The sequence below is a fragment of the Bacillus rossius genome, chromosome 17 (genome assembly GCF_032445375.1).
Source record: "Bacillus rossius redtenbacheri isolate Brsri chromosome 17, Brsri_v3, whole genome shotgun sequence".
In the NCBI taxonomy this organism is placed as follows: domain Eukaryota; kingdom Metazoa; phylum Arthropoda; class Insecta; order Phasmatodea; family Bacillidae; genus Bacillus; species Bacillus rossius.
The window spans coordinates 11342104-11357728 of NC_086344.1; the positions used below are offsets into that span (position 1 = coordinate 11342104).

General features: G+C 39.7%; 1 protein-coding gene across 2 annotated transcripts in view; it reads right to left on the reverse strand.

Annotated features, from left to right (window-relative positions):
* Nucleotides 1-285: 285 nt before the first annotated feature.
* Nucleotides 286-15625, reverse strand: part of LOC134540811 (elongator complex protein 2) — a 36597-nt gene continuing 21257 nt past the window's right edge. Inside the window, exons 9-13 of one of the 2 annotated variants that reach the window (XM_063383751.1) lie at nucleotides 9365-9530; nucleotides 6896-7038; nucleotides 5812-5958; nucleotides 2913-3096; nucleotides 286-646 (exon numbers count right to left, since the gene is read on the reverse strand). In XM_063383751.1, the coding sequence (XP_063239821.1) occupies nucleotides 487-646; nucleotides 2913-3096; nucleotides 5812-5958; nucleotides 6896-7038; nucleotides 9365-9530 (800 nt within the window). In that variant the 3' untranslated portion in view covers nucleotides 286-486. Of the gene's footprint in view, nucleotides 647-2912; nucleotides 3097-5811; nucleotides 5959-6895; nucleotides 7039-9364; nucleotides 9531-15625 lie in introns of those variants that run through there. The other variant, XR_010076518.1, reaches the window with a different exon arrangement.

Here is a 15625-nt window from a genome sequence, read left to right on the forward strand (position 1 = left end):
ATTTTTTATAGTATTTAGTTAGTAAACCTGTTTTTTTTTTTGTATATTAAAGTTCACCCACTCGTGTGCTATTGTAAATTTGCCTGGTTTTGTATTTACTATTTATTAAATAAATTTTGAGGTAATAAATCTTCTGTCAATATTTTTTGACTACTTTTAATGGTTACTCTTATCGCTATCCCTATAATTTTTAAAGTTCTGCTAATGTGTATCAAGTTCGTTGAAAAAAAGTTTATTTTATCTACACTCTGGTTTTGGGGAAACAAAGTCAAGCAAGTACATAACTTCGGCAAAGATAGTTGGTTTTTAATGTCATTCACACGTGGTGCACTATTGCCGCGACTCTTGGAAAGGGTGTGGGAAAATTGTCGGTTTCCCCCCTGGTTCAAGGGGAAAGCCGACATTTGAAGAGCGACTCAGGGTAAGGTTACAGAAAATCAGTGCTGTGATATGTATACAAAATGATGTATAATTGACGAGAGTAGGTTAGGTGGTCACACGTATGGAGTGTATCTTGACGGCATTGTCGGCACCACCGCTGGCCAGCTGCAGGGTGGAGCCGGCGGCGCCGTCCTCTCTCGTGTCGCTGGTGGCGCCCACGGCCGGCCGGAACGCCAGCCTCCTGACAGTCATGTGGTGCGCGGTGCTGCGGGGAGAACAACACCAGTCGGGGCTGCACATTCATCCATGCCTGCGTTCTCGACTCTCTCAGGAGTAAACTAAACTTTAAAACAAGAATACACAAATTCATGGGTGTCTCTCTCTCTCTACATGTGTGTGTGTGCACACGCACACACACACACATTTACATACACAAGTGGCGTAGCAGGCGGGTGGCAGGTAAGGCCACCGCCAGGGGAGCCGGAGCAAGGGAGGAGGAGGGGGGGGTGGGAGTGGTGCTGCTGCGACGGTTTCGCGTTTACTGAATGCTCCCCCCCCCCCCCCCCCCGTTTTAATCCAAGAGGGGGGCGCCATTTTCAAGTCTGGCCAGGGGCGCCAGTCACCTTTTAGCTACGCCACTGCATACACACACATACACACAGAGAGAAAGAGAGAGAGAACCTTGTTTTCACATTTCTCAAGGGACCACGAAAACTGTAAAATTAGGAAAATAATGTATAAAGAGGGAAGTTTTAAAATACAATAATTTTTATTCTCACTATGATAGGAAACAATAAGCAAATGTACACCACACTAAATTAAATGTCAAGAGATGCTTATGTTTTTTTATACTAACCCGACTTTCATTATCTCACATCGTGAAAACAATAAATTCATCACATCTTGCAGTACATAATTTACATTTGTTTTAAGTTGAACATGGAAATTTCGGTTCATGAGAAATAGATGTAAATGTTAAAGAATCTCAAAACTGTCCACTTTTTATGAGAATTTCTTACAGAATTGTATAAATATTCACGTGTTAAAATTCAATTAATTTCAGATTTTTATCGGAAATGTTTATATTAAAAGAACACAAGTAATTTCACAACTGTTTACGTTTAGGAAAAATTATTCAGATGCAAATTTTGGAGGATTCAGTACCACCAAGTTAAAATGAACATCACCAAACACGCACGAAGATGCCATATTTACAGGTATTTGGTGTATTGCTTTAATACTTATTTCAATAAGGGGACCATAATTCACTGTTTGTTTGTGTAAAAAAAAAATCCATTATACAGCTTTATTTCCATGCATACTACATTGAAGTTTAAACAGGATAGCCATCAAAATGATCTTAATTTTCATGTTCACGTCACCAAAGTTTCGGTTCCGGCTGTGTGGCTCACCATGGCAAATGGCACTAGAAAAGGAGGGGGGGGGGATGGGTGAGAGAGAGACACACACACACTTCCCCAGCAGCCACACGGAAGAGAAGCACAAACTCCCTTTGCACCTCTCCTTCATCCTGCATCTTTCATACGTCACGCCTGTGCAGAGGTTCATACAGCCCTGGACTAAAGTAGCACAAGAACCTGTAGTTTTTTTTAACTAACCTGGAGAACAGGAGACGGTAATTAACATCTGTCTTCAATGGCAGAAGTGTCACATTTCAGGAGCAGAGCCTGTAGTTTTTTTTTTTTTTTTACCCAAGCTGTTCCAAATGGCAAGATACGAGTTTTATCATTGAAAGATTTGTGCAATGGGAGTGCATGACTTGATGTAAGCTTTTGGACATACGCCATTGCTAAGCACATGTATGTCTGTAGAAGAAAACTGCAAAAAACAACAAAGACAAAAGCAGTCGCACCTGTATTTTCGTACCATGTGCGTCTCTGCCTGAGGACGGGAGCAGATAGCAGTTCCCGAAACGTCGCTTGTTTCTGTTTTAGAAAACTATATTGTGTTTGTTTCGTCTTTTCGTTTTGTCGTGTTTTTGTCTTGTTTTAACTGCTGTGCTGAATTTTTTTTGGGTTCAATATTTTTGTGCTGTCATTTGTTGGGGTTTTTTCGTTCTCTTCTGTTTTTGGAAAACTATTGTGTTTATTTCGTCTTTTTGTTTTGCTGTGTTTTTGTCTTGTTTCGACTGTTGCGCTGAATTTTTTTGGGTTTCAATATTTTTGTGCTGTCATTACTAATCATTTGTGGGTTTTTTTTCGTTCTGTTAGTCCATTTTTCTTTGTTTCTATTTGTTTGTTGACCATATTCCTGTTATGGAATATAATGTGGTGTTTATATCCTGTTGACAACAGCAATTTTTTGCTTAATTTGTATTTTTTGTCTTTTGTGTATTTTGTAGTTTTCTTCTACAGACATACATGTGCTTAGCAATGGCATATGTCCAAAAGCTTACATCAAGCCAAGATACAAGTTTGCGATTATAACGTGACCACTTATTCTAGTTTCCACAGTTGTGGTGAACATGGTGTTGAATAGTTGTAGCTGGGAACCAGCAGAGGGCAGCTCACTTGCTGCCGAGGTGCAGCAGGCGGCAGTGCCCCGCGCCCTCGAGCCAGCGGTACAGGGACACCTCCCCGCAGTCCAGCCCCACGGCCAGCAGGTAGCTGCCGGCGTGCAGCCACATCGCCACCGCCGTCACCGACTGGTTCCGCTCCACCAGGGGCGGGCCCCTCGGAGCCACGGCGCCCGGACCTGACGAGCAGGCCACGCCCCGTCCACGCTCGCGACATCGTCCCCGGGCTGCGCCCTTCTGAGCCCCTTCTCCCCTTGCACGCTGCGAGCCCCCTCCCATGGGGGAGAAACTCTACCGAGACCGAGACCTAGTTTCTTGAAGTAGTTATGGGCCCGTCCGCTAAATGGTAGTTTTCATCATATATTGCTGACATAACTACATTAATTTATTACGAGAAGTAATGTATAAGCCATTATCAGGCAAACAAACCAGTGAACATTCACTTTATTTAGGTAGCCACTAATTGTGTGGTGTGTAATACGAGTTTTTGCACCTCCTACTCCTTTATTTATTACATGACAGTTTATTACAAAACAGCATTAAATATTTTCGCATCGATTAAATTAGTTTTGCGCCGCCAAGGAGATAATACGTCTTTTTGGTTATATTAAGTTAACTAAAAAAACTTTATATGAGAACCTCTATTCCAATTTTTTATTTGCTGGTAGTTAAGGGCCCGCCCAACAGATAGCGACACATGTCGCGTGAAACATGGTTTTAGTTTCCACTGTAAGAGTCGCACTTCTTTATTTCCCTCCTTATTCTGTGCCCCCTCCTTCCACCACCGCCCGCCATGTGTGCCCGCCGATGTGACGTCAGTGCTCCGCTCCCGAGAGTTGCCGAGCGGGGACGAATGGTCAGCGAGTCGCGAGCGCTGCGAGAGGAAGGAGCTTCACACACCTGTCGTCGTTTCTCGGTTGTTTTGAGTGCTACAGGGGGAAACGGGCCTCGCCACACACGGGCTACGTCACGGCCCCAAGAACAGAGTAGTCGGGTCCACATGCCCGTTATACATGTGGTGGCGCCCTAGGATTCGATGAAACACTTCGACCCCCCCATTGCGGTAACACTTGCAAACCAGTTTGTCCGGGTTTGCAGTGTCCGTGATGCAACGTTTGCGGCCAATTGTTTATCCGCCAGAACCAAGCAATTTGTCAGTTTTTTTTTATTCTGTCACGTTTTTGATGGAATCTAATCACCGGGCGGGCGCTGCTTACGAATGAGTTTGCATAGTCACTCAACTTTTGAATAAAGGTAACAGTGAAACTTAAGACATGTTTGTACTTAGGATAATAAAAATATTCATGATAAAATCAATTTTTTTTTCTCTCCAAAATTATAAATTGGGGCAGCCTAGAAATTGTCAACCTTCACACTCATGTTTTGCGCAGTTTTACAGAGGTTGGCCGCCTTAAAAAATATATGTATTCAGCCGTGGAGCACCAATGATACTAATTACACGTGATTACCTGGTAATGCAAACTTTATTATATCCTTGAAAAACATAATTTATCAATTAAGATTTTTACTGTATTTCCAAAAATTTATGAGACTAAAAATTAATCCCAAGAAGAGATCAAGAAATAATTTTACCTCTAATCGTTCTTGATGCTGTTGAGACTTGCACTTTAATATTTTACAGAGAAATAAAATGCAAAAATTGATGAAACTTTTAAATCCTCTGGATTCGAGGATTAGCAAGATTCAAAGTAGGGTTCGTATCAAAAAGTTGTTCATAAATAAAATAATTTTTGTTATGAGACATTGCCATTGACATTTTGAAGTGTATTTTTTTGAACACTTAAAAAGAAAATATATTTTTCTAGACTGCAGCAAAAAAATTTCTTTCCGTAAATAAATCCACGTTAACAGTGTATGTATATCTATCCAAGAACATAGTAATATTTAAAGAAATAAAAAATAAATGGTAAATGTTAAATTCATATAAAAAAAAAAAGGAAATCCAGCAATTTTCAAAGCTTTTCACAATATCTTAATCTTTGTGGAAATACAAAGTCTCACACGAGATTGTCTGCTCTCCAGCTTGGGAGATTCCTAATTTTCTCACCAAACATGGAGCAAAAATGGACGTTGATGTGTATGGTAATGTCTTCATTTATCCCACACCCAGTACATTGTCTCTGTACGGTAATTTATCCTGGAATACGTGTTCCCTAGGGATGTGCGAGTACCCGATATTTTCGGGTACGGTTCGAATCCACAATTACCCGAACCCGGATTCGTTGTACTTACATGGATTCGAAAAGTATTACGAATATTCACAAAAGTTATATATTAACTTAATACGACTGAAAAATACTAGCAGTCAAAAATAAAATTAGGCTACTATTACGTAAGTATTTATAATATGATGTATCAACGAAAGATATGTAAATTAAATAATTAACACAGTGACATTAAAAGAATTTCGAGAGCTTAAACTATAATTACGAATTTCATCGTATAGCAAACTATAAACTAAAAACAATTACATACCTACAAGAAAAAAAAGTCTTGGCTATTTATTGGAGAAAAAATGGTTTTGTTTGCTGAAACGTTTATAAAACTGAGATTTCCCTGTGGCGTGCAGTTTATTACGATTGAGTTGGAGAATCGAATATGTTTTGGTTTTCATATTTTAAAGTGTTTATCTCAGTGTAATAAATAATTGTCAGTAGTTACAGTTAGAAAAAAGAGAAAACGCATTATTTTTTTTAATTAATCAGTTATTTTTAATTATTCTGTGCTTGATATTCGGAATCGGATTCATATCTCAAATATTTCCAGGGATTCGAATCGGATTCGAACCGAACTGAAAATCAAGGATTCGCACATCCCTGTTCCCTCGATGATGAATGGACTGTGTGTGAACTGAAGACGGGTTGTTCCCTCACCCTGCTGGCACGGCCAGACGGCCACCGTGCCGTCTCGCGAGCCGGTGGCGAAGTAGCGCGAGTCAGGCGCCCAGGAGCAGCACCAGACGATGCGCGTGTGCAGGCACGTCTGCTTGTCCGTGGCCGCCTGCAGCCGGTACCGGTCGCCTGGGGACAGCACGCACTTTCCACGTCAACCATGACCCAGCACAATTACCACGTGTTTTTTAAAGCCTTGATGAAAAGGCAGTCAAGGGGACTGCCAACAGAAGTAAAAACTTTTAAACTTTGTTTTTAAATGTGTAACATGACAAAATTTCTACATCAAATGTATGTAAGAAAAGGTGTTTCGTACTGAAACTGTTACCAGATAACATGAAAGTCAAAAACGATAGCCGGACGTCTGATGACGCCGGTACCAGACGAACCACTGAGTCTTTCCTGGTGGCCACCAGGATCGCTTGAGTTAATGGCAGCCATATTTGAATTTTGAAGCATCCAACACTTGGATTAGTTAACATAAATCTAGGGCAAGCACTATTTACAAATCCAACAAAAGGTTTTTGGTAATATATCACTAGCATGTCGGTGTCGGTGAAGCGAACTTACAAGATTTTACCCATCCGAAAAAATAGTGCTACACGCACATGATGCAGTCTAGTATATATACCATGTACTAGTGTATATGTGCGTATACATGTACACAGGCCGCTGCGCATCGCCAGTCTGGGGCAACACGTCACTAGCATGTCGGTGACGCGAAACCCATTAAGTTTTCCCCCTACCAAAAAATCGCCCAACGCGGCTAAAGAGGTTTTCACTTCAAAAATGTAAAACCTTTACTTTGGACAGTCAATCAGCTTACAAGTAACTTTTATGCATGTTCAAAGGCACCAGCGATATCTGGACACAGTGGAACCTCAATTACACAAACCTAAAGGGACCATATTTTTTGACACTTTGCAATAAGGAGCTTTGTAATAACCAAAAATTTAATCACAATTTCAACAGGCAAGCACGCACAGGGTGCGACACTAGCGAGATCCACCTGGGGACTTCACGGAACAGGCAAGCACGCACAGGGTGCGACAGTAGCGAGGCCCACCTGGGGGCTGCCGGCGAAACAGGCTCCAGCGGCGGTCGCGAGACACGGCCAGAAGGTGGTCCCCGTCCGGGGAGAAGGCGAGCTGCGTCACCGTCAGCTGGTGGGACTCCAGCCGGTCCGTGCACTGCCAGCTGTCCGTGTCCCTGCGCACACGACGCGCTCTGCGTGACTGCCGTGCTCACGTGGACAGATGGTTCGGTCACCAGACATGACTTGCAACTTGCCGGGGTTCCAAGGAACATATCATGGGTACATATAATTTTATTTGTATTGTATTAAGTGATTTTGTTTGTCGTGTTAGGTTTCAGATTCATTTCGGTATATGTGGATGTATTTTATTTCCATTTGTATCGTTTTAGATTATTTCTGTTATTTCACATTTATTTGTTCAATTAGGTAACATTTCAACACAATTATTCAGTTATTTATATTGATTTATTTCGTTACAATTCAAGCATTTAATCATTGAAATTCCATTCTATTAAACTACACTTATTTCGTTATATAAATGGGTTCTTTTGAATCTTTTTCATGTAACTCTGTGTTTGTAATTCCTCATCAAATACTGTGCACTAAATAATGAAGCAAAAAAAAAAAATCAACTGTACTCCCCATCCTCCTATTCACTGATCAATTATATAAATACTAGATAATGCCCGGCATGCGTTGCAATGTCTCAATCAATTTTTTAATTTTTTAAACGTATACTAAGCATCTCTCTTTATCTCTCTAATTCTCTATCTCTCTATGTATATCTCTATAACTCTCTCTATCTTTCTATTTATATCTCTCTCTATATATCTTTCTACATATATATCTCTATATATCTTTCTAGCGGACCCGACAGACATTGTCCTGCCCAAATGTACATATGGCGGTAAGTATTTCTACGCTGGACATTTTGTATCTTCACATTATACATACCCCTCCTCTTGGGCACGCCACTGCCGTTACCAAAAACCTTTCCCATGGTTACGCAGAAGGCAACAACAATGCAAAAGCCCGTTGCCATGGAGGCTAATTATCAACAATGCTTAGTTTTTTTGCTTTTAAAGCGTGTTTTTTTTAGTTTTTTCTTAACTCAGAATCGAGATAAAATATCCAATTGTGAATCTAAACCATCCTCGAATCCCCGTGAACTTACACAAAAAATTTCATCAAAATCGGTCCAGCCGTCTAGGAGGAGTTCAGTGACATACACTCGCACACAAGAAATATCTCTATATATATATATATATATATAATGAAAATGGTCTTCGTTTGAGGCTCAATCACGCCTAAACCACTGATCGTATCGACATGAAACTACCACCATTCGATGCGAAATTTTTCCTAGATGGTTTATGGCTATTTATTTTTTGAATTCTAACGTTCCTTCATTTTTTTATTGCTGTTTTACTTTTATGAACATTTATCCTGCTAATAAAAACAAAAGACAAGCGTTTTCTCTTGATTCTTTTGTTTTCATGGATTTCACAATGTGCCAGGGTACAGCTAGTATATATATAAAGATATAAGAACTTACAATGTAGTTAACTCGGCACGAGACAGCACACACGCATTGCGTGCAATCAGTGAGCTATCTATATAGATATTTGACTATGTGCGCATGCTTTATATGGTTATCAAAATAACCAAACATGAATGATGCTAACTAGCGCTGGCTTACATTTTTGTAAGCGGTACACATCGGCGACGAGGATAAACAGATACAGATTTTAATGTTTGAAAATGTCTTTAAAATAAAATTTACACATTGGACAACTTTGTATTTTTGTTAATTAAATAAGTAAGGGGTAGTTTCAGAAAAGAATAATAGATTTTTCAACTATAAAGTACATAGTTTTATATGGGAAAAGAAATTTATGGGCAACCCCTTACACTGAAAAATATAATGAATATTTTATTGAGGAAATGGCGGAACCAAAAATTTGACCACACTGGACGGAAAATCGTATTGTGCGGGTAGAACTTAAACAAGTTTTACTGTGATAGCAATTACTGTATTTTCCCATTATAACTACCAAACTGCCTGCCAGCAAATTGAGAAGTTGAAAACCAATAGCTGTTGCACAGTGCTTTAATCCCGTCATGTTTGCTACCTACAAAAAAAAACACTCAGAATCTAAAAGTGGGACCAAAAACATCTTGCGACATTTATGCGAGATTTTTTTCCTCTCTCCTTATTTTGACCCCCTTTAAATAATGGCGCAGTGACAGTCCGAGAAAACACGGTACCGACAGTATATTTTGCCACAAACATTTGTCTGTTGCCATGACCAACCCCTTTATATAGTGTTAATGAATACAATCATATCAAGGTTAAATTTAAAATGAAAGTATGGTTTGAAATGACCAAAAAAATATATATAATGCTAAGAGTTAAAAAAGGAATAATCTGACACGAAGTGGGTGTTCGAACAACTACTTGCACGCTCTCCCAAGCGCACAGCCGGGCGAGTGCCGTACCAGAGCAGCACGGCGGCGTGCTGGGGCGAGGTGGCACGGCAGGCGGAGGCCAGCAGCCGGCCGTCTGCTCGCGCGGCCAGTGCGTACAGCTCGTAGCCGTGCCCGTACAGCTTCTGCACCTCCGGCCACAGCGTGTTCTGCACCAGGTCCTCCTCCGTGGGCGGCTCTGCAACCACACCACCACACCACCATCACACCACCACACGACCACACCACACCACCATAACACAACCATAATACCACCACACCACCATAACACCACCACACCACCACCATACCACTACCACACCACCACCATACCACCATCACCACCACACCACCACCACACCATACCACCACACCACCATACCTCTATCACACCACCATACCACCACCATCACCATACCACCACACCACCATCACACCACCACACCATCACCATACCACCACACCACCACCATCACACCACCATACCACCACAATCACACCACCATACCACCACTATCACACCACACCACCATACCACCATCACACCACCACCACACCTCCATCTCTCCATCACACCACCATACCACCACCACACCACCATCACACCACCACACCTCCATCACACCACTACACCACCATACCACCATCACACCACCACCACACCATACCACCACAACACCAGGTCCTCCTCCGTGGGCGGCTCTGCAACCACACCACCACACCACCACACCATCACCATACCACCACCACACCATACCACCACCATCACACCACCATACCACCACAATCACACCACCACTATCACACCACACCACCATACCACCATCACACCACCACCACACCTCCATTTCTCCATCACACCACCATACCACCACCACACAACCATACCACCACCACACCACCATCACACCACCACACCTCCATCACACCACTACACCACCATACCACCATCACACCACCACCACACCATACCACCACACCACCATAACACCAGGTCCTCCTCCGTGGGTGGCTCTGCAACCACACCACCACACGAACACTGTCGTCACTGTCTCTAGCGAGTCCCGATCAAAATTCTTAATATATATAAATCCAGTGTCCTGATGTTTGTTTCCAGTGAACTCTTCACCAAGTCAACCGATTTCGATGGAAAATTGGCATTTATGTATAATTTTTTCCAACTTGAGAGATAGGATGGTTTTTATTTTGATTAATGGTCCTAATAATATATAATTAATAATAAACTGATTATCAATGTTGATTGGTGTTATTAATCGTAAGTTTCATAAGTCTCAAACAGATGGCACCTTAAATCAGTTTTTTTTACAGACAACTGTTGTACTGTCTGACATAAATATCTCATAGATGGCGCTACGTTTCAATTCAAATTTTATTTTTCTCCATGTTGTGCACATTTTCATTGATCAATGTACTACGTAACCTCACTTTTTTGTATTATTTTTGATTTTATTCTCACGAGTTTACAATTATTGATATCTATCTCTTATTATAGTTAGAACCAATCAGAGTATTTATTAATAAAATGAACTGTGATTTATTATAAGTAAAGGTAATCAGAGTATTTAATAATAAAATTTTGTCTTTTAAATCCTTTCTTAATCACTCAGCCACAGCAAAGCATAGCCATAAAATTTTATCTAGTGTATAATAAAAATCCCTGAAATGAATTATGACAATTAATAAAACATTTAAAAATTAAATAATTAAGTTCCTAAAGTGAAATAACAATGTTGTACGTTTACAGATTGTCTACAATCACCTCAATAGTTTAAAAAAATTCAAAACCTTTGTAACATAACAGGGTAATTTTTTTAAATAAATAAGAACTAATCAATATAACTGAACATGACATGAAATACTTCTATTTGCAGGAACTTGCTGATTTTTTTTTTGTTAAAATGCATAAACTTTTCAGGCCTAAAACCAATACAAGTAAGTGAGAAGCTGCTTGAAATTAAGATTTCATGACTTCCAGCAGCTTTGTTTTATTTTGGGACTATTTCATGACTTTAATGACAATTCATTCAGTTTCATTTATCTTCCCACGACTTCTGTATCCTGAGGGCACAGTGTTCACAGAGACTAGGCCTGTGCGAATATTCAAATTTTCGAATATCAAAACGAATAGTTTATTATTTGTATTCGATTCAATTTTGAATACTAACACTTCGAAAAAATGAATATTCAGTCATTTACGAAAAAGTCTGAACGGGATCACTGAAACCGGGAAACATTTCGGGATCACGGAGGTTTCTCTCGTTGGGCGGGGGCAAAAGTTCCGCGGGATTTTCGTAATGTTTTAGAGTTATGTATGTGGAGTTATTCCACTACATCTGGCCACGTAAAGCCCGTTTGAACACAGTAATTCGGAGCGATAACTAACGTATTTTATGTAGAAGAATATCGTCAGGTCGTTTAAAATAGTTTTGAACTGTCAGCATACTGATAAAGATAAATACGTGTCTAAAATCCACACAACTGGGGAGTTATAGGTGACAGTTTTCAGATTATAGGGTGAAACATGGTTTGTCGGCACTGTAATTTCGTTCCGAACGTGACGGCGAAGAGAAAGAAAATTGTACAGACCATGTAGAAAACATCTGACCGCATACTCACAGCAAAGACTCCAAAAGCCTAACATGCTACGCAAGGGCGCCCATATGATAATTTGTAGGGGGGGGCCAGACTTAGGGATCGTCCATTAATCACGTGAGGCTCGAAAGGGGGGGGGGGGTTGTCGGGAAAAATCACGAAATATCACAATGTGGGAGGGGGGGGGGGGGGTGTAGAGAGATATCACGTGTATTTATTTTTTTTGCGCGATTTCTACTAAACCGAAAAGCGACGCGTGACCTTGACTCGCCGTAGCCAGGCAACAATATCCCCGCCCGCCGCAACATGAACCACCCGACTCGGCTTGCCAGTCACCAGTAAGACTGTGATTTTGGCGCCGAATACATGCGTAAATCACATATAAGCCTTTCCTTTATTATTTTTATGCTAGTGAGAATAAACCTGCAACCTTAATGTGTGTCTGGACATTTTTATCACTGTGCTTAATTTTAACACACTAGGAAGAAGATGATATTCTGAATTTTTGAAAAATATTTTGTACCAAAAAAATACACGTGATTTATTGTGGGGGGGGGGGGGGTTAGTCTGAAACCTCGCCACAAATCACTAGGGGGGAGGGGGGGTTAAAAATTTGCTTAAAAAAAACATCACGTGATTAATGGACGACCCCTTAGGGGTATGAAGTATTTTTAATATTTTGGAAGACTTAACTGCGGCTTGTTACTAGCCATAAAATAGTTCCAGTTCTGACCCTATTAAAATTTTTTGTCCTGTTACTAAAATACTAGACCACAGTACTCATTCGCCATAAAAAAAATCTATATTGGCTACTTTATTAATTAATTATTAACTATTTTATTGAAACAAATGAATTTTTAGCAACAAAAATGCAGGAATACAGTCCTTATACTTTTACAGCGTCTTGGGTACACGGATATCAAGAATACAGTCCTTCAACTAATTGCTCTCTTTACCCATAAATAAATATCGCGTACAAATTAAATTAAAATAATTATAAAGTTTAAAACGTGTTGGTCAAAAGATTCAACTTTGGGAGAGAAACGATTTAAATATGTTATCACAGTCAGAAAACAGTTGTTTTTAAATGTAACACCTGAACTACGCTTATAATTATAGTCAAAAATTGTTTCACAATTAAATGAATATTACTATGTTTCGATATGAATCATAATTGCTTATCATTTAGAATTAGCACAGATGGATTCAGTAGTCGAGGACTATAAGTTTATTTAGTGATAGAAAAGCGCAGAAAAAATTAGTTTATTATTTAACTAGACAATTTAACCAAACAGTATTTAGAGGTTAAGGAATTAAGTGACACCAAAACCAATGAAAATAATCGAAAATTTCTAAATGCTGACATAACTCATGTCAGCTTTCCACAGAAGAGTTTAGTTCGGCGCAATTAATCCACACAAAACAACTGGACACTATGTCGACGCGTATTTTAAGAATATAAGAAGATCCACGTCAAAGTATAATTTTTTTTTCGTGTCGTGTGGTGCGGGCCCCCTTTTGTGGTGCGGGCCCATAGGCTACAGCCTAGATAGCCTGCGCGTAAATACGGCCCTGATAAACCCTTAAATAACATGTTCATTACTTAACTTCAGAATTAAGAGTACATTAGAACCTCGATTTTACGGAGCCCGGACTCAACGAAGCCGCGATTTTACGAATACATTTTTCAGGAACCATCTAAAATTCGGAAAATTTGACACCAAAATTTATTGAATAAAAAATTAAAAAACACTATGAAAACATATAAAAATATTAATTTTAATGCACAGCGTATTCATATTTTTAAGCTAATACAACATCCATTTACCGTTAGTGAATATTGTATACGTTATTGCGTCATCAAACTCAAAATCGAAAAGAAAAAATGGACTAGGTACACTATTTGTCGCATAGTTCGAAATTTCTTCGATTGAAAAATTATGTCAAGGCCGTAAAAATATTTATTTTACCGCAAATGAACTATACTCAACATTCCTTACCCATTCCAGCATTTCCAGCTCGTGAGCATAGCAACTGAGCTTGAAACCTTGTGAAGCGTGAGAGAAAGAAACGATATTGAGTAGCTACTTCCTCTCCTTTCCGCTAATATCCAGCAACCCATGCCATTAGGCATTATCTTGACATGTGTCGCATTCATTACCTTCGCTGCATCGGTTTGCCAGTAAAAAACGCTCAAAAATGGTATAAGTTACGGAGCAAGTAGACGTGACGAGCGGTTTTTTAACTAAGCTTTTTTTAACTTACTATACAAACAAATAATTCCCTATGGCTATCACAAATTCAAGGGATGCTCGCACTAAAATGTACTGTGTTTTTAATGAATGTCTGTCGTTACAGAGCAGCGTTTTTCTTCACCAAATAAGCCTATGATTAGAGACCGTAAAAATTCGCGGATTCCTTTCGAGACAGTCTGGAATCCAAACTCGTTTAGCTTAATGCTGCGTCAGTGATTGGACCGCAATTTACCTGAAGGACTCTGAGCCAATGGCAAACACTCAACAAAAGAAGTATCGAATCATAAGAATCGCAATAAACAGGTGTCCCGAGTCGGTAGCCAATAGCCAGGTGATATTTGCCCGAGTAGCCTACATAGAGAATCGTGGAGTCTATCCTAGTGGTCATTGAAACCGCGAATTTTTCCAATCCCTACCTATGATCACTTTTATGAAACAGTACAGGTGTACACTGAACTGTGTGCTTGTTCTCCTCGATTATGATACTAAAAGTACGTTCATTAATATTTATCAAGCCGATCTGTTAAAGATTAACTGATAAATATGATAAGGTAAAGTCCATAAAAATGCAAGGCAGGGAATTCTTCCAGCTCATCAACCCTACCCTGGATAGTCTCGTCTGTGTTCAGTCGTCTCTGGCAAGGAGTGGACAAGTTTGCAAACTCAAATATAAATTTATTTTAGTAGCACGCGTCTTACGAAAAGGAAAGATATCCAAGAAAGGCATGTCGGACAACCTACTGTCACCACACAAAAGTTAACATGATGCAATGCGTGGTGCAACTGTGTTTAGTCGCTGTGATGTCACTTTTATATCACTCGTGCAATGAGGCAAGTTGTGGAATGTTAAAAAAAATAAGGGGAACGCAGTGGAGGGCAGAGGGCAGACGGCAGTCATTGTTTTTACTATTTAATATTATATATATTTCGTTCAATAAATTATAACATGTATCTTCACGGGATGGGGTGTTTAAAATTTTTTGAAGATAACGATTTTACGAATGCAATCCAAGCGACCGTGAGCGTACGTAAAATCGTGATTCCAGTGTAAATTGCTTCCGAGTCTACTGAAGGTAGCGGAATCCTTATTCCTTTAAACACTTTTGAAGGGAAAAAGTGGTTTTCCTCTAAATTCAAAATTCCAAAATAAATTTTACGTTGTAGACTTTTCTGAACAATAATTCTTATTTGAGTAACTTTAAAGGTGTTAGCTTACCTTAACAATTGTGAATATTCTGAGCGGATGTGACGAATGAGGAAAACTAAGAAACACTACATAATAACAGTCGTTTTTATCTTTACACTTTTTACTGATTTATTTACACTTAAGTTATTTATACTGACTGAATACACTAAACTAAATCTAGACCAGATGCATAAAAATGTAGACCTAAAGACTATTGAAAAATCTCTGTTTTGAGATGTT